This window comes from Lathamus discolor, chromosome 1 (genome assembly GCF_037157495.1).
Source record: "Lathamus discolor isolate bLatDis1 chromosome 1, bLatDis1.hap1, whole genome shotgun sequence".
Taxonomy (NCBI): Eukaryota; Metazoa; Chordata; class Aves; order Psittaciformes; family Psittacidae; genus Lathamus; species Lathamus discolor.
This window is the reverse complement of record NC_088884.1, coordinates 45610144-45629991: the sequence shown is the minus strand read 5'-3', so window position 1 is coordinate 45629991 and position 19848 is coordinate 45610144. Positions and strand designations below refer to the sequence as shown.

At 35.6% G+C, this 19848-nt stretch overlaps 1 protein-coding gene across 3 annotated transcripts in view; it reads right to left on the bottom strand.

The window, feature by feature from the left end:
* Window positions 1-944: 944 nt before the first annotated feature.
* METTL25 (methyltransferase like 25) overlaps window positions 945-19848 on the bottom strand; it is a 59703-nt gene continuing 40799 nt past the window's right edge. For 2 of the 3 annotated variants that reach the window (XM_065669638.1, XM_065669646.1), the window contains exons 8-12: window positions 19280-19353; window positions 16786-16879; window positions 3554-3628; window positions 2863-2934; window positions 945-1274 (exon numbers count right to left, since the gene is read on the bottom strand). In XM_065669638.1, the coding sequence (XP_065525710.1) occupies window positions 1176-1274; window positions 2863-2934; window positions 3554-3628; window positions 16786-16879; window positions 19280-19353 (414 nt within the window). In that variant the 3' untranslated portion in view covers window positions 945-1175. Of the gene's footprint in view, window positions 1275-2862; window positions 2935-3553; window positions 3629-9678; window positions 9834-16785; window positions 16880-19279; window positions 19354-19848 lie in introns of those variants that run through there. The other variant, XR_010610609.1, reaches the window with a different exon arrangement.

Here is a 19848-nt window from a genome sequence, read left to right as displayed (position 1 = left end):
TTTTGCAGACTGAAACAGAATAAGATTTGCTCCTACTCACATCTGAATTTCAGTCTGATTCCTATGACTATTACTGTCACTATACAGCTAACATAAAAATATTTTCTGTTATTCTCATCTTCTGCCCACCAAAGTTGCATTCTCCCCTTTTCTATGTTGTATTTTATTATTTATTTGTTGTCTTTCTTAATGAGCGCTGGTAGTTAATTCTGTTTTATGTATGCTGGAAAATTCTAATAAAAGCACTAGGACTTGGAATAGAAACTTTTCTCTTTTTTAATTGATGGAAAATCTGCAAGTTTAATTAGGTTACCCATTGAGATAAATGCATCAACAAATAAATTTCCCACACATGAATGCAGTACAGTGAACGAGAAACTGCCTAGCAAGTTTCAATTCACTCAAGTACCAAAGTATTTCTACCCAACACATTTTGGCTAGAAAATAGCTTTCTGATACAACCCAAGGACTACAGAGCGAACTCCAGCAGGGCAGCTGATTCTTAAGTACTGGGAAATCTCCCACTGGGTTAGAGCACACACAGTTTTTTCTTCCAGAGTGACAGGCAAAGAAGTGCATGCCAGGAACATCCCTGAAAGAAGAAGGGTTCAATCCAAAACTGCTCTTTGCAGGTAGTTACTGTCTAGGCTCTTCTAGTTTGCTCTATAAGAAGGTGGTCCTGAAGATGTGGAAATCTTATTTAGTGTATGAATCTCTTGTTTACAGTGCAGGTTATTTTTCTGTTTTTACTATGCACCATCCAAATCCAGAAAAGAGAAAGATGAGGCTACTCTGAGACTTCTGGTGCCAACCCCTGGTAAAAATTAGGAAGGTATGATCTTGTGATTAGAAATAGCATGAGAAAGGGTATTGATACTTAGTATAATGCTTTAAAAAGAAGAAACATAAAAAATTACTTTAAAATAATAATCACATGATACAGGTTATAAATTTTATAATACAGCTAGATGTGCACCACTTTAATAATGGACATAAGGAAGGAAAGGTATTTACAAAGGAGATATTTATTTCTCATGATTCAAAGAGGCATTGCACTTTTTCCTTTTGCAGCTGAAAAGCAGTTTTCTTGAGGAATCAGTTAAAAATAACATAATAAAATGAGGAAAGAGCAGTATCAGTTCAGAGATTTCAAACTGTCTGCACTTAGCTTCCACTTAAAAACTTGACTGTTTCTTCAGAGCAATAACTGCACAGCATCTGGGGGATTTCACGGGATCAAATAACTTCACGAGTCCCGACCAGGCAATGTTTTCCTGTAAAATGATATATGGTTGAAGTACATGAAAATGGGTTTGACTTAAAAGCTAAGACATGGTATTAGGTCCACATTTTGAAATACAAAATTAAAAGAAAAAATAGATCCTTGATGCGAAACAGGAAAAACACTTATCTAACAAGAAAATCACAGGAAGTTTGTTGTGAAAAAAGAACACCCAAATCAGGATATATTTTCAAGTCACTAAATTATTTCTGCCACTATCAAATGTCAGCTTACCACTCACTTTACCAATTAAGTTTTTTCTCGGTTGAACTATAGCAAAAAAAAAAATTAAGGACCAAGTCCTACTCATTTTATGCAGCACATTCTACTACTGAAGCTAATTAACTGACTTTTCAAATGAATCAGGCCAGCTGGATCCAGTCTTCCTGTTGCATATGGCTTTTATCATTTCTATTTTTTCTTCCTAAACACATTTTGTGAATCAACAGTCCAAGATTAAATCAATGCATATATTACATTTAGAAAAGGTAAATTAGCACTAAATGCAACAAGTCTGATTTCCCATCAAAGAAATCATACAGATCTCTATGTGATTCAGAACTGGTTGGGAAAATACATCATTTGGGAATACATATTTGGAAAAATACATCATTATTTAAATATTTCAAATTATCTCTCTGTAAAAATGCCAGTTAGAATAAAAGCATATATTTACTACAATGCAGTTATACCAAGTGCACTGTGGCAGAAAATACAGTGAGTTTTTACTTACGATAAAATGGAGCTGTTAAAATCAGTTTTATGGTGGAAAACCAGAGCTATTCATATGAATCGGTTTAAACTTTATTTTTAAATTATATTTTTACCATGTCCCAGAGCAGAAGCTGGAAGATGCTACCATTTCCTCCTAGCAAATTATTATTTGTCCAGAAAATGCTTCTGGCACAGAGAAAGTATGACTGCTGCTTGTGAGTTAATCAGGCCAAGCTCAAAATTAGCGTTAGAAGAAACACTGTAATATAAATCATTATGGAGTAAATGCAGTAGCATTTCCTTATTATGTCCCAGGTCTACACTTGTAAAATATATCCAGGTTGCACGTTAGTCAAATGTACCTCAGTTGACCCATACAGTTGGAAAAAGTGCATCCTCTTTCATCATTGATCTTAATTAAGAAACAATAAATGGAAATCATAAATATTTTGGACCTAATTCAAAATATCTTGAATTACATGATCTAAATTGTAAGCTTTAGAATTTGAAGCATAATGTTTGTTTAGCATTTCCCATATTCTTTTTAATTATTAAATATCTCAATATGTTGCATAAAATGAGATTTGTTGCATATTTAATTAATTTCTTTTTTATTGTCTATTGACTAGTAATTACCATACAATTAAAAGAACATAAACTTTAATGTTGCTGCTTTGCTGAAAATAAAAACATCTGCTGGGCATATGTTTATACATAATGAAATGAATGCTTATCCTTTTGCAAATATGATGAGAATAATAATTCTGCAACAGTGACTTTTGGTCTGCAGAGTAATAAATTGGCTGAAATAGTCTCATTTCACTGATGTAGCCTCTAGGTACCATAAAATATAATGCAAAAAATACCTGCTCCTTGAGGTAGCAAAGACGATCCAGAAGTATCAAAACTTCAATGCAGGGAGCCAGAACAACCTTCAACTGAACGAAAGATTAGATACTATAATGATTTTGGGAATTAGAGACAATATACTTCCAAATGGCTACATTTCCACAGAACAATTCCAGGAAGGTCAGTCATTTTCCAGTGGTTCTGTTGTACAAATGTCACCTTGCCAATTTTCCCTTTAGGATGGGCATCTTCAAAACAGATTATATTAAAGATCAAAAATATATGGAATGCTGTAAAGCCAGGAAACTATGCTATTTAGTTGGGTTTGAGACATTGTCCAGCAAGAAAATGATATAACATGAAGCAGAACAATTTTAAAGAGGGAAATAATGAATTTTAATAAAAAGATTTTTTATGAAATAACTGCATAGAGACCAGTCTAGGTTTAAAAGGAGACTGACATTTCATTTTTCAGGGTAATAGTCCCTCTTGAAAAAGAATCTTCCATGTGTTCACTTTATTATTTTACTGACACCTAATATAGTTTTGGACTAGGATATGCTCCAGAGTTTGGATGAAGAAGCTGCTTTGTTTTTGAGATTGCATACCACAGCGTAAGACAGTCCACCTCCACATAAAACTTAACAGGGCTTTGTTCTAGACTAGCACAAATATACAAGGTAATAGTATTAATCCTATAACTTTTACCATATTAAATGCTTCGAGCTCATTCATTCTGTGCTTGTATTTTTCATAGTAATCCATTATACAGCTGTCTGGGAGCTGCAAGGGATTGAAACAAAACAAAACAGAACAAAAAAAGATATGAGAGTTATTCTGGTTACTTTCTCAAGAGAACTTTAAAATTAAATATATTTTCCTAATTGAAAGTCTCACTACAAAATGAAATCTGTGTTTTGTTTTTCAAATTAGCACTTTCCTAAGGTTTATAATAATTTTCCAATAGGAGTTCCTCAGTTCTCATTTACAACAAATGTTATTCAGACAGCATTTTGCACTGACATGAAATACTGAGATACATTCATTATTCAGAAAGCTCTAGCCATTCTTAAATGAGTATTATACAGTAAAGTGGAGATAACATTCTCATTTCCTTTCTCATATATCTTACCCCCTCTTCATCCCCATCCCAAAGGGATTTATTTAAATAGCTGAGTGGATTCTGGTGTGAGAGTAACATGCATCAGTCAGGACTCCTGGATGGTATTTCACATTAGTAAACCTACTATCAGAATCTGGAAATATTACTTTGTTTCTACATGCCTCAAGTTATCCATCTTTAAAATAAAACTTCTTCTATTTACTTTGAAGTACTACACATTCCCCTTCTTCCTTTCCAAATCACCTGTTGCAACACTGCCAGCACTGCCACTATGACTGTAAATGCTACAATCTGGAGCTGAATGTGACAGCTCAAGAACTTGACTAAGCCAAATACCCCTTCCCTTATTTCAGCCCTTAGTGGCCAGTGCACCAGAGGTAGCTAGAGCTATCTATGATCATAACTGCCCTTCACAAAGCCTGTTCTCTACAGGGCAACCAGATGACAACATCTTCCAGTTTTTAAAAGTCATGATATCTACTCTTCTCTGCTCTCCACAGTCCTGGAGGCTAAACAAGACAGTTAGTAACCTGCCAGAGGAAGGGGAAGTAGGTTTACTACCTTATTGGTGATGGAGGCTGCTGGAAAGAGCAGAAGTGAAAGAGCCTGATGCTCTTCTTCAGTACTGGGAGTTTGCAGTGTGGCTACTCTGTTGCAGGTATGGAAAGAGCTAGTCCAAAATTCATCAGAAAAGTAATGGTATGACAGACATGTATATGTGGCACTGAAGGACATGGTCTAATGATAAACTTGGCACTCTTAAATTTACAGTTGGAGGTGGTGATCTGAAAAGTCTTTTCCAATCTGAACGATTCTATGGTTCTATAACAAAAGACTAGGGAAGCTGAAGTATTTAATATATTTTTGCACACATTTATTAGAAGAGTCATCTGAGAGCATGTGGCTAATTCAGTTGCAAAGAAGTAAAATCTCAGCATAAAATAAGAAAAAAATAGAGAACATTTCTACGAATTAAAAGTTTTCAAATCAGGTATGTATTATGAACTTTATCCTAGGACAACAAAGAAGGGAATGAAGTCGCCTCAAACTATTTATGACTTATTGTCACTGAGAAGTTCTCAAAGATGGTATGTCAGGTGGCTAGCAGATGTATGCCTTCTATCATAGAGCAGTAAGCTCAAATTCAATACACTGAGAAAACCTGAAAAATAAAGAATTTAAAAGCACTGAAAGATAAGCAGATGAGTTATAGTTAACATGAATTTGTCCAGAATAAATCATAAGTCAGCCTCCTTTGCTTGTAAGGAAGGTGAAAGGATTCAAGACAAAAAAAAAAAAAAAAAACCAACCAACTGGTTGTCATATTTTGAATTTAGCAATATTTTGGACACCATTTCACATCATTTCATTAGCAAATTTAAGAAAAAAGTTTTAGATTAAACTGATATAATGTGAATGAAATCTGTTTGAATGACCATAACCAGAGAGTAGTTATGAATGAGTCTTTGAACAATTAAAAAGACCTCCTGACTGGAGGTATGTTACAAAATGCAGTGTTTCCATTAAGAACTCAGAAAATTGAACAAAAACCACATTAACTAAATCTGCAAATGTGCAATAGGAAGGCATTGCTGGAACTTAAAACAATTTTCAGAAATTTGAGCACTGATTAGAAGTGAAGTTTGAAACGCTGTACAGAAAAGCATAAGGGACTACACTCAGGCAGAAATAATCAGCTGTTCAGGATGGGGAACAGCAAATGACAGTCTGGGAGATAAGCAGTTCACAAGCTGAGTGACAGTCACAGCTGAGCTACTGAAGAAAACCCCAGTCACCATTCTGCAACATGTATGGGAAAGCAGCCTGTAAAGTGCAGGAAGTAATCCTTCAACTCTGCTTGGCAGTGGCAAAGCTCTAGCTGGAATAGTGCATCCATTTTTGGGCATCAGATTTCAAAGAAACAGTCTGAAAAAGCCCTCAGAGAGAAAAGAGATCAGAGATCTAGAAAACATGACCCATGAAGAAAGAATGAGAGAACTGGAACTGATGAGGCTAAATAAGAGAAAACTGAAAGTGGGCATAATAATAGTTTTTATCATCAAGGCTATCATCAAGAATCAGGGAACAGTTTGTTCACTGTGTCTACGGTGCATAGGACAAGACCTAATGGGCTTGCATTGCAGCAAAAAAAAATTCAGCCAAAAACTTGAAGAAAATTTCTCTCTTTGAGGTTAATTAAGGACTGAGGTTGTCAGTCTCCATCACATGAAACTTTAAGGTTTGACCAATATTTTCCAGGAACTACACAGAATTCTAACTCTGCCTTAAAACAGGGGGATAGTTACAAAAACTTTTGTAGTCTTTCAGCCACATTTTTTAAATCTATAAAGCACTTTTTCCCAGCTACAAAGGCGAAGTTGAGTAGCTGATCTGGCAGTACTAATGTGGACTATTAGGACTTCTTTGATCTTGTTGGTATTTCATTTTCAGCAAATCTCTGTAAATATCTAATTTGTTTTTCTCTCCCCCTCTAAAAAGTCAAACAAACTAAAATATATCAGTCATGAGATAAACAAAACAGTTTACTTAACCTCTGCTACATAAGCTTTTCATTTCAACTGAGAACTAAAATGGGTTTAGTATAATGGATTCTTGAAATTACAGGTTATTTGGGATTAAAATACAAAGTTCCGTATTATAAAAATGTCATCATGAAACCTGTCTGCTTTCGTTTCCTTTATGTTCTCTATCTTTTAACATGAAGCATTCAGATTAAAAGAAAACAAGCTGTGAAAGGTTTGCCAGTTAAAAAGCTGTGTCAAAAATGTCTCCTGGATGTTGCCATACTGTAGTACTAAGCCCAAATGCTTTTCCACTCCAACCTGGCTTACTGCACATTCTGATCTGTATTGATTATTATTACATCATAGGTACTATTACATTAGGTATGGATAGATTGGGTACTATTGCAAACTATGCCTCAGTTAAAAGTTTGGTGAGTGAACCAATTCAACGAAACAACCCAGCAGGAAAAGAGAGGAAGTGCCTACCAAAAAGCACTGACAGAAAAACCCAGCAAGAAAAGAGAGAAAATGCCCACCAAAAAGCATTGACAGAAAAAAAGTATGAAAAGGGTAACTTGTAGCTAGCTATATTATATGGTCAGTTTACTGGAAGAACAGTAAAACCCAAATAACACTGGCTTTGTCTGAAACTGCAACAGCTTGCCACCTGGTTTCCATTTTGAAGAGGTTCCCAACACAATCTTCAGCTGTCTTTTCAAGGCAAAGTAGGAGTAAATTATTGTTTGTACTTTCAGGAACAGAATTGTACTTACACATGCAAAGCAAGCGCCATTTAGACACTGAAGCTGGCCATGCAAAAGAACTAGAGAGCAGCAAGATCTCCACTTGCCTGGTGGTGGCACTAAAACTATACTATAGGCCAGACTCATCTTTTATGACCACTAGGAGACTGTCAACAGAGCCCTGGGAGCAGGGCAGATGCTGCATGCCTGAGCACACCCAAGTCAGACTGCAATCCCACAAACATTGAGCCCATGACTGAGCATGGGCTAAAAAGAAAATATTCAGGCAGAAGGTGTGTGATAAATAGTGATACCACACTTAATGTTTTCCCAGAGAGTATTCTTTCACAGTCGTGCATCTCCCTAGACTAAGAGTATTTTGACTGAATGAAAGTCTGGTTTACTGTCTGACACTGCACATGCCCTACAGAGGGAAGACAGCCTAATAAGGATGCTGTTCCAGTTTGTTTAAACAGCTTTTCCCTGCATTGTACAGCACATTTCCATTCCCTCTCTCTTCTGGTACCAGCATTATCATGAACACTAGCAAGTATAAAAAAGCAGTCAGGCAATACTTTTAGCAAAGCAGTGTCTTAAATCAGCTTGAAACATTAGGAAAGCATACCATATAGCAACTTTTTTACAATTTTTCTATGACAAAGATAGTTAAAAATAGCATAATGTAATGTAATATAGTGTAAAATAATGTAAAACAGATAATGAAATTACTGAGAAACTTAATTTTATTTAAAACTTTTTTTAAAATGCATTTCAAATGAATGCAATCTATATTATTTATATCTAATGGAAATAAAAGTCACGTCTCTTAAGATTCCTTGTCAGACTAAAATGTTATGCTACCACAACTGGGACGGTATTTTGTCTGTTCAAAAAACAATTATACTTGAAAACAGCATTATGCACATACACTTTATAAGCTGAATACAAGTGTTACCTGAGCTTTCATTCAGTATTAAGCAATTTAACAAACCATGAAATCTGTGAGCTTGAGTTCCTTCTGTCCAAGAAAACAGTAGAGAAAGTCAACTTTCCAACTGTAAAATGCATTGAGTGTGTAAATTCATTTAGAGCCTTCATTTTTTTGACTGTTTAGACTCAATTAATTGCCATGTTAAAATGCATGGGAAAGTGGAGAGTATTGTTTTGGCTTTGGCTCCATGTTTGTCCTACAGCCGTGCACAATAAAAAACATCAAAATTAGAAATAATCTTAGCAAAGATCAGTCAGTTTGAGGTATTCACTGTCATTTAAAGATATCAACACTGAGTTTGTTGAGGGACAGATATTAAGATTGTGAGAACTCTTAGACTGAAAGTCCTCTCTTTTCCAGTTTCTGCAAAAATTCTCCTTTTTAGTTTCCTATATAGTTGTATATATTCAGGTTAATTCATGTCTTTATGTATTACACAATTCCATTACTAACAGTTCCTCAGTCACACTCTTTTCACAGTAGCAACAATGTTGCCTACCTTAATAATATTTCACTTCTAAGAAAGCAGCTTCTTTCAATGCAACGTAGCTGATAGAAATTAAAAAAAAAAAAAGACCATCACAAACCCCACCAAATTCTCAGAAAACATTGTGGAGGCACTAAGCATTCTTCCAAGGAATCTATTTGACAACAAAACTGGTTAAGCCTATCGGTATTTCAAATAGTACATCACACTAAAACTTAAATTACGAATTTGCCAGTAGTAGTTCTCTAGTTAAGACTCAATTTTCAGATGAGAAATTAACAACTTATTAAGTCACTTGAATTTAAAAAAGTAAAATAAATCCATTTGGTTAAAGAGTTCATATCAGTGCTGAAATGTAAGCTTAGAAATTCTTCACTCAACTAATCCTTCGGGATAGGTTTAGCTAATACCAAACTCCTTTGGTCAAAATCTTGTAAGGTCAGTAAAGCAGAAATCCATACGAAAAACTACTTTTGCCTGCAAAAACTCAAACACGTCTGTAAGGAATGAAGTAAAGATCAGTCTGTTTAGAATGTTCTCCCATGGCCATGGAAGCCTGATTAAACATTTTCTAGGAAGGATGGAACTGCCCAAAGACCTCATTTTAAAAAAGCGCAGCTTTCAAAATACTGTAATGCAACTAATCCTGACAAGCTACATACGGACAGAAGCTTTTATGTTGTCCCAGGCTCACCTGCTCATTTAATTACAACACTGCTTGCCAATGATGTGTACAGAGCAGTGTTTCTTAATTATATGTGTTAAAATTATGAAAAAACATGCAGAACATTCTGTTCAACATAGTTTGACACAGTTGTGTTCAATGAATCAGAAGAACATTTGAACATCTGAAGCACAGCTGGTGTAGGACCAAACTAGGAAATATATGTGATAAACAGAAAATGGTATCATATGAGAAGCATGTATGTGTAAAGAGAAAGGAACAGCCTTAAAGCCTACTCACCATGACATGAGTAGAACATGATTAGCGACTAAAGCCAGGGCAGGTCATGACACAGGTAGGACTAAAAGCCAACATGAGGACAGGCCTTCTACTTCCATGGTCCTCAGACAGACCACAAAGTTTGTAAAGGCTTGTCAGATGGCTTCTGGTTTGGTCTGAAAAGGGGGAAAAAATGATCTTAGGGATAGATTCCAAGAAACTCAGGAGGTGTTTCCAAATATTTTTCCAGCCACTGACTGTGAAATTATCTGCAATAATTTACCACTTATGCATTTTCACAAAGCATTTATGGAATCAGGACATCTGAGTCTCCTAGCAGTAGTCTTTGAAAGTACCCTCTTCAAATTCTTGGCTTTGCAGTGCTTTAGCTAGTGTTTCCACCCAACATTATAGGAATCTGAACAAAGCAAACTTGAACTATTTTTCTATTGATTTTAAAAAGAGCACTAATATCATATAAATAAATGAAAGCAAGCACAGCATAAATTGCCTGCAGAATACATTAAATATAATAAGCCCAATATCTTAAATATAGATTTAGCTAACATGAATGACTGCCTAATCTTAAAATAAGAGATGACATCTCTTTAACACATGTTCACTCTGCCATCTGAGCAATTATAAAAAGGAAACATGCACTAAAACTGCAGTTCTAAACCAGTGATAAATCACTGAAATCTTTAACATGCTTCAAGTGTAAACACAGTTATTTTTAAAATTAACAGATCCTTGTTTTATAAGAAAAAAAAAATCAACAGAATAATTTATTTTGTCATAAAAAACTCAGACCTGTGACTATTTTTTCACTTGACAGTTTCAGCATTGAGATCACTCCACAAAGCTACTTAGTTTTCAGGCTTTACATATATGCTACTGCTATTTGTAGGCATTTGGATCATCAAAATAAAAGCAAAAGTCACATATCAATGCTGTTGTATTTTATTAAAAAGTATCACTGTTTTAAAAAAATACTACTGCTATATAGTATCACAGAATCATAGAATTGTTTAGCTTGCAAAAGACCTTTAAGATCATCCAGACCAACCATTAACCTAACACTACCAAGTCCACCACTAAGCCATGTGCTGAAGTGCCACATCTACATGTTTTTTAAATGCCTCCATGGATGGTGATTCCACCACTTCCCTGGGCAGCCTGTTCCAGCGCTTAACAACCCTTTTGGTAAAGAAGTATTTCCCAGTATCGAATCTAAATCTCCCCTTGTGCAACTTGAGGCCGTTTCCTCTTGTCCTATCTCTTGTCACTTTGGAGAAAAGACCAACCGCCACCTCACTGAAACCTCCTTTCAGGCAGTTGTAGAGAGTGATAAGGTCCCCCCTGAGCCTCCTTTATTCCAGACTAAACAACCCTAGTTCCCTCAGCTATTCATCATAAGACTTGTGTTCCATACCCTTCACCAGCTTTGTTGCCCTTCTCTGGACCTGCTCCAGCACCTCAGTGTCTTTCTTGTAGTGAGGGGCCAAGAACTGAACACAGGATTTGAAGTGTGACCACACCAGTGCTGAGTACAAAGGGACAGGTACTTCCCTAGTCTTGCTGGCCATACTATTTCTGATGCAAGCCAGGATGCTCTCTGGGCACAAGCTGGCTCATGTTCAGCTGTCAACCAATACCCCCAGGTCCTTTTCCACCGAGCAGCTTTCCAGCCACTCTTCCCTAAGCCGTTAGCACTGCATGGGGTTGTTGTGACCCAAGTGCAGGACCTGGCACTGAGATGTGTTGAACCTTATACCATTGGCCTTGGCCCATCAATGAAACATATAACAACTATTTACACTAAACACATAAAAAGTTTCCTAAGACTTAAGGGGAAAAAAAAATCTGTCAAAAAATGAACAGTTAGTGAAAAAGAAACTACATTTCCACACAAGTTCTGATTTCAGTATTATTTACCAGTTTTATCACTCAAAACTAAATAGCCTGGAGTTTGCAAAATCAAGAAGTCAATGGAGTAAGAGGAAGTAATGGAGGAGTTTTAGTATAGCTGAACTAGTAAGCCCAATGCATATTAGATATCTTTGGATTTATTTAATTATCTTAAAATGCAAGTGTAACTAATATAGGAAAAGGATTACTTTATAAACTGATGATATGCAATATTTTCAGAGATTCTTATAGAAATCAGATAAAATGATATAAAATTAATTTTTATTTATAAACAAACCAGAAGTTTTGGTTATTGTAGAGAAAGAAAGCATTGACAAGCTTATTCAATTAAATATAGTTCTAACATCTTTGCAGAAAATACAGGATGATATGACATAAAAATTTAGCTACATAGCTACATCAAGGATTTGAAATATTTTGAGTCTAACATTGACAGGCATAAGGTATCAAATATCAAAGTTGTTTAAATTACTTAAGATGATAAATGAGCTTTTTACAGGATGTGAGTTTCTCTTACTATGCTATTAATGCTATTAATGTAAATACTACTGTGATGGGTAGAATGTCTCACGGAAAGAGCCCTTCACCAAACAGCCAGTTGAGACTTGACAGCTGTGCCTTTTTGGGATGCTCTACCTGAAGCTCAGATCAGGAAAAAACACATGGGCAGCATATTTGTAAGAAGTCTGGTCAGGGTTAGAGCAAACAGGGATGGTGGAAACTGAGCATCTGTTTCTTGTTGCAGATCTCATCTCAGGTTGTTAGATGGGGCACATGCCAAATCATTGACCTTTTCCTGGGGAAAAGCCCCAGCAGCTTCAAGTTATGTGCAGACACCAGACTGTTCAAAACTGAAATACACCAGTCACAGCAGACTTGGAAGCTTGGTTGAGCAAAAACCAAGTAAATCTGCAAAAAAACGCTGACAGGCACATAAACTTCTTTTTGTGTGTGAAAGCTAAGGTGACCCTACTTCTGAAATTACTGTTGTATCTCTTTAATATATGTCTACATCTCAAAGGGTTAAGTGATTTGTGAAGTATTTTGACCAAGTAACCATCCTATATGCTATTATCCCATAGCAGTAACTATAGTATGAATATACCAGGAGATGGAATCAAAGTGCCTAATAACTTTTCTTTGTGGATGTGTCAGGAGTGTTTCCAGCCCTGTTTATCTTCCTGCAATCAGACACAGCATTAAACAGAATTCTCTCCTTACTCGCAGATTGCACTTTGCATGAATCTTGGCCAGCTTCTCTTTGTTAAACAGCTCCACCCGCTGAGGCTCACTTACTAGCAGAAATGGATCCTAGCTGGGTCATAGATCACTAAGTCTCCCAGACATACAACCATGCTTAGCCTTGTAAGCAGCTTCTCCCTTTAATCACCTTAAAACCAGGCCCTGTAAAAGGTCTTTTGCTAATCTACCCAAGTACAAGAAATTTAAGAAAGCTTTTTTTTTTTGTTGGGTTTGGATTTTTTTCCCCTTCAAATGCTCTAGAAATACATAAATACTTATACAAGGACTTTTTGCTGTGGCAATGCCATTTGTAGCACTTAAGCCAAAGAGCTGAAACGTGCTCTGCGGAAGAGGAAGGAGCAATTGCTCTTGCTTATTGAAAGAATCAACGCAAGTGTAAGAGTAGCCAGCTCCCCTAGAAGAAGGAGCAGGGATGTGAAAGTCCCACATTCATGTTAAATTAGGTGAAATAGTAAACGAAAGGGAAAAGAAATTTTACTAATTGAATTTCTCCCATATCGATGTGACACTGAACATTCTTCCCATACAACATGGAGTGTATAGCAACAGAGTGAACTATGACAAAATAAACAACCGGGAATAAAATACTGTCTCGGTGTGTATCCAGAGCAATTACTGAAGCCCTGTTCAGGAATTCATGGCCCACAAAGCAATTCCATTTGTTCTGAAGCTAGAAGCAATATAACTACACCTGTGAAGCATCAAGCTCACACTAAAGACCTCTCTCTGCCCTCACAAACTGAGAGTATTTTGTCAGACATTCAGTAGTCATGGTGTATGCCTCAGCTTTACTACTGAGGTGGAGAGATGGGGATGGTCCCGTACCAAGAGGCAGAAAAAATAGTTCATTTGTATCTTAGCGTTTCATCTGGACATGACAGACCCTTCCATGCTGAAAACAAACACAACAGAAGAAATTATTTTGGCTAAAGTAATGAGAAACGTCAGTCCCTGAACAGTAAGTTGTAATAATGAATGGCTCTAGGTGACTGATAAATGCTAGGTTTTGGTTTTTTTTGTTTTGTTTTGTTTTTTTTGATAAACTATTTTACTATTTTATCTTACTCTAACTCACTTGCAATTGATAATCTTTTCATAAGGAGTCTGGGTCTTACTTCAAATAAGCAAAAAAAGATCTTCACATCTATTTCACAAGTGAGAGAAGCAGAGAAGCTTGTTCATATGAAGAATCAGCAGGATTAAAGAACATATCTTTATTGGAAAATGACTGGATTGCACCAGAGCTACCTCTTAATCTGAACAGAGGCATTAGTGTATAAAAAGGAAGCAGCTGTGACGTTCATGAACTATGAGTCTGGAAGGATGTTTATATCCCAACAGTCCAGATTCAGCCACAGTGATCAAAAACGTCCATGACTTTACCATACATGCCAAGCTACCAAACCCTGGCAGTGACTCCTAGAAACTTAGTGCTGTTGCCCCTCTACTTCCCAGTACAATGCAGAGATTAAACTCACTTCAATTTTCTGACAAGCATAGTAAAAGACCTGAGACACAGTTTTATGACTTCTGGTTTTTAGAAAATGCTTTTTCAACATGTAAAACAGAGACTCAAATGCAAATAATATTTCCTCATTGTTCTCTGTTTGTATTACACAGTGTAACAAAAAAATCTGGAAGTATCCTTCATATACACCTTCTCTTGCCTTATATTCTTCCCAAGGCATCATTTTTTGGCCATTGCTGGAGACAAAGTAGACATTTGGTCTATGCAGTACAGCTGCTTTTTTGTTAATTTTTAACAACAGAGCTAGAAAACAAATTCTGCATAAATTCCTCTTTGATTTTTGTTGTCTATGAGAGCAAATGTTTAGGCTTCATCACATTTTTAGCCATGCAAGTATTTTTTTTCTGAAGAGAGGAATTTAATGCATTCTCCAATATTGTGTAGATATAGTGCTGGAAAATGAAAACTGCAGTGTCAGAACCACTGCTGAGGGAGCAGTAACAACTTTCCTCTCAGTAGTATCAAAATAGCACTGGGTTTGTGCTGCTGCAGATTTCAGCATAGCTGGGAAATAAAAAATAATATTGTTTAAATCAGCATAAAATTCAGTCTTCAGTATGCAGACAGCTGTACATAAAAATGAGGAGAAATATAAGTAAAAATGAGGATTTACTTGAATCAGGTCTTTAGCAAGCACACAAACATGTGCGGCTTGAAGTAGTGTTGACAGACATCTTTCTCTAAGGGCAATTTGCATTTGTCCAGACCCTTTCTAGCAAAAGGGAGCATGTCTAAAATCAGACATATTGACACAAAGTTTCTATGCTTACTGGCTTTAAAGAGAAGAATTTATAACTCTCTACCAGCAGAGTTTAACCAATGATTGAGTAAACTAATTATTGCACAGTCGACTATTGCTTTTCTGTGATCATATGATACTGAGGAAGACACCATTTTAATATCAGTTGGAGTAAATGCATGATGTTAGTCCTGTTTATACAGAAAAGCAAAGAGGTAACTCCATTTGCAAGCAGAATTAAGTATAATCTTTTAAAAAGCCAGTAAACATCAGGCATAAGTATTTTTCTAAACGTTGTAAGCATGATTCCAATGTCATTTGCATTTACTTACTTATTTGGTTTTGCATTTTCCCCCTAGTTCACGGTTTGATGTGCCTGGAAAATTTTAAGTGATCTGGCATTTTGACTACAGATTTTAAGCATTGCTTTACCAAATATGACAACAACGCTTACCTTAAATAATTCACATACTTGCCACTACTACTTTGATTTGTACTAAAATTGTTAATAATCTGTCTAGTACTCTCTAGTGTCTCTATTGCACAACTTGTTGTCACAATGTTGTGATCTTTACACTTTCATATTCCATGCCTGATGTGATGTTGCCATCTGTTGACCAATTTAGCAGTTGTAGTACTGAGATAAAACACAGAAGAACATAAAAAAAATCCAAAATATTTTATAAGTTTAAATCTCAGATTTGTACTTACTTCTTTATCTAGGAAAGTTTTTAAAATCTTAGTATTTATCCTTAACATCTGTTAATTTAAATTAAAAATAGTATTGGGTCTTCAAAGATCTTCATTGAGATCTACTTAAGGAGACTGTCTAAAGGGTAAATTAGAAATACTTTAGGAACTAAATTGTAAGAGAAACATACTGCATGGATGGAATTGCCTATCTTGCTATAATGTTACATTTTCCAGTTTCAAAGTGTCCAAAGGGTTCAAGATAATATTGCTGCAGAGAAAATGAAAATAACAAGGGGTCAAAGTGTTTACCATGTGATTCATTATTAATCTTTTTTTGGATCATGTTCAGTTTAAACTTAAGTACAGACAAAAAGGCAACATGTTTGTATAGAATAGTATTTCAGCTGGATTTAAAAGGGTATAAGAATTACTTTTATCAGGATGTATAGTAATAGCACAGGCAAGAAGTTCTTCAAGTCTCCTTCACTTGGCATCTGAAAAGTATATTTACCTCTAAAAAGTATATTTACCTCTAAATGACAGCACGTATAAAATAGAGCATTTTTTGTTTGTTTGTTTGTGTTTTGTTTTTCCTCAAAGGAGATTTGTAGGATTAACTTCAGAAATATCAGAAAGGCTTAAAAAAAATCAGATCGTGAGCACCATGTATAAAAAAGGATTGGTTGAATATAAAGATATTAAAATCTATCAATTTGAAAACAAAATCTTTAAAGAAATTTATACATGGAAGTCTATTAAAAACCCAACAAACCCAACATTAAAAATACCCAACTTTGATATGTTTCTTTTTAATATGTAAGTATGGATTGGCTATATTACTATTAATAAAAACAAGAATACTTTCTATTTATACAGTAATATATAAACTAAATAAACTCAGTGGCTTAAACACTGCATTGTGGTGCTGACTTACATGAATATAAGAATTTTATGCAGTCTCTATTTAGTGACTCACCTTTGAATCATCAAGTTCCAGCTTTTTCAGAGACTTTCTGACATAATCAACGAAGGAAGATGATTTAGAGAAAGTTTTTCCAACATGTCGATCACTGCAAATACAGCATTGAGATGCAGGCTTTTACACATCCAATAACAGAAACGGACACATTTTTAACTTAATTTTTAATTCAGGAGAAATAAGTCAGTTGGACAGCTACTACTGCCAAGTTAGTAAAATTTTTTCTTTTACCCCTACTACTTAAAGCAAAACAAGCTTGAAGAAATTTCTAGATACAGCAACTGTGCAACTGTACTATAGCTATAGTATGGTTATCAATAGCTAGTTGAAAGTTGCATTTAATTTCTCACCTCATATTTTTATTTCCCTACATGGACTACAAAATTCTTATTTTTGCTGACATATATTTCCTTTTATACTACTATAATACTTTCATAATTTACTATAATGATGCTGACATTTATTTACCTGTAACCACTGGAAAGACCAAATGCCAAATTGGAGAAAAGTTTCAGTTTTGCTTGTTACCTTGTGTTCTTACCCTTGCAATTATTATTTCAGTAAATGATGCCAAAATTTTCTCCTGTTTACAACTCAAAGGCCTGCTTTTGAAAGAAGCTAAAAATAAGGGTTGTTTCAGAAAGCATATTAAAAAAATCACGAAAACTAATAAATAAATAAATAAGGAAGACCTAATCCAGGACACTTACATTTGTTCTTTGTGTTTAAAATATTTTGGAGAAACAGCACACAAAGTTTTTGTTAGTCTGAATTCTCTTTCTTGACTGTGTCCTAATGTAATTCCTCTTCCAGCTGTGCAGTGCAAAAGTTAAATTTTCAGCTATAGAATTTTCAGCTACCCAATTACTTAGGAATAAGTACACTCCCCTCCCCCCAGTGAAAAACTGAGTAGAAAAATCTTAGTTCAAAACTTTTCATCCTCTTTATTCTTAGTAAACTGCCTTTCTCCTCATTTAAAGAGGCCAACAGAAAGACTTCATTCAGTGGAATTTCTAATGCTGTTTAGCTGGCAATGACTCTCACTCATTGAGAATCATTTCTCTGCTCATATTTAATATTCAGATGCACCTAAACATTTGGGCTGATGCAGTCTGAAAATTAATTCATGATTATGTTGTTTATGCATTATGTTCATGTTTATGAATATGCTTATGCCTCCTAATCACAAGCTACTGTGATTAGGTAGAAAGAAACTGACTGGGTCTGTCTGGGATGGAGCTAACTTCACAACAGCCCATATAGTGCTGTGCTATGGGTTTGTGACTAAAACAGCACTGGTAACACACCGATATTTCAGCTACTGCCAAATAGTGATTGCATAGCATCAAAGACTTCTCTGGTTTTCCCTCTGCCCCCCAGGAAGTAGGCTGGGGGTGCACAAGAAATATGGGGGGACATGGCCGGGACAGCTGACCTGAATGGACCACAGGAATATTCTACACCATATAACATTATGCTCAGTAATAAAGCTGGAAGAGTCTTCCCAAGGTAGTCACTGCTTTTATTTCAAAAGTATAATTTTAATCACTTCTGCCAAGTTATACTTCCTTTAACAAACAAAACATATTATGATCTACCTCACACTTCTTTTCATTACAGTTTAGTAGCCATGATTTTACGTATGATATTTTACATGATTTTAAAATTAACAAGCATTTCCTCTTTCAGGAGCTTGACCTTCTGAAAGGCAAGCTGTCTGGCTTTACATTTAGCAAAAGATTTGGGGGTATCTGCGTTAGCACTTATTTCAGATCAGGAATATAATTCTGAAATGAATTTTCTGGTTTTCCCCACCTCTAATGCCTTATTCATACTGTGGAATAGGATCAGAGCCCAAAAAATGGGTTATTTTCAATTTAAATTAAACTGGAAGGTGTGCTTCTGAATGTCCTCCAAGTGCTAATGGGCATACATTCCACAGAATTAGATAAAGTCAAATCCAACTACAACTCCAGAAAAAGAGCACAGTTCAGATGACAGGCCCTCAGCACCAGCTCTCCAAATCCCATCCTGTAAGGGCACAGTACTAGCCAGTGTAGACAGTGTAAGTAGCCTTTTACAGCCGCGATGGCCACTGAGCTTTAAGCAGCTTTTCTCAGGACAAATGGAAATGTTTTTTTTTTTTTGTCTTCTGAATTATTAAAGTTGCCAAAACCTCTGCATAAAAGGGTAGCCCAGGATTTTGTTGACGTTTTAGTGAATTCGCTGTCAGTTCTCTGGTGAAGTTTTACTCACATGTCCATTACGAAAGAGGACCTAATTCAGTGATGGCTAAAGGAAGGGCAATACATCTGTGCTATGGATTTAGGATGAACGAAACTATTCTGCATTTTACTAACACAATGTATATACAGTCTTATAAGACTGGTTCTTACACCCTTCAGCTTCCTCATAAGTACTTTCTCTACATAATAGAGGCAAAAAAGAACCAGACCTTTGGTTCGTATTCTGTTAATTTAGAGCTTCTTACCTTTTAGTGACACCATAAATCTCTTCTATAATAACCTGAAGAACAGCTCGATAAAACAGTGATTCTGTAGGCAGCTGCAAAAAATTTTACCACAGCAAGAATTTAAAACTGGCACTGAAATTAAGATCAGAGTAACAAAACAGTATTGACTTCCTTGACTACTTATTGGCTTGTATTCTTTACAATCAGTCATAAAAGGTTGAAGAGGACAATTTACTAATGTTCTTGCATTCAGTTAAAACTGTGTTTTGTGTCAGATTCTAACAAAAACATGAATGCAAGAAAATACCTGAAACTCTGAAGTAAAAGTTCACAGGTTGGCAGAGGGAAAAGGTACTGATCATGATCCAAATTCTACTATGCAAAATGAAAATAACAATTTACCTAAGCTGTTTTAAAGACAAAAGGAGTAACCCCTTGATGAACCACCATACACTGTAGTCTGAACCATGCAGAAAGTACAATGCTCATAAAAAAGAGATTACACTGGAAACTTAATATATTTGGGTATGAGAGATCTATTTGTATAAAACCAGTTAATGCTTGCCAATTAAAAATTCACAGCAAAG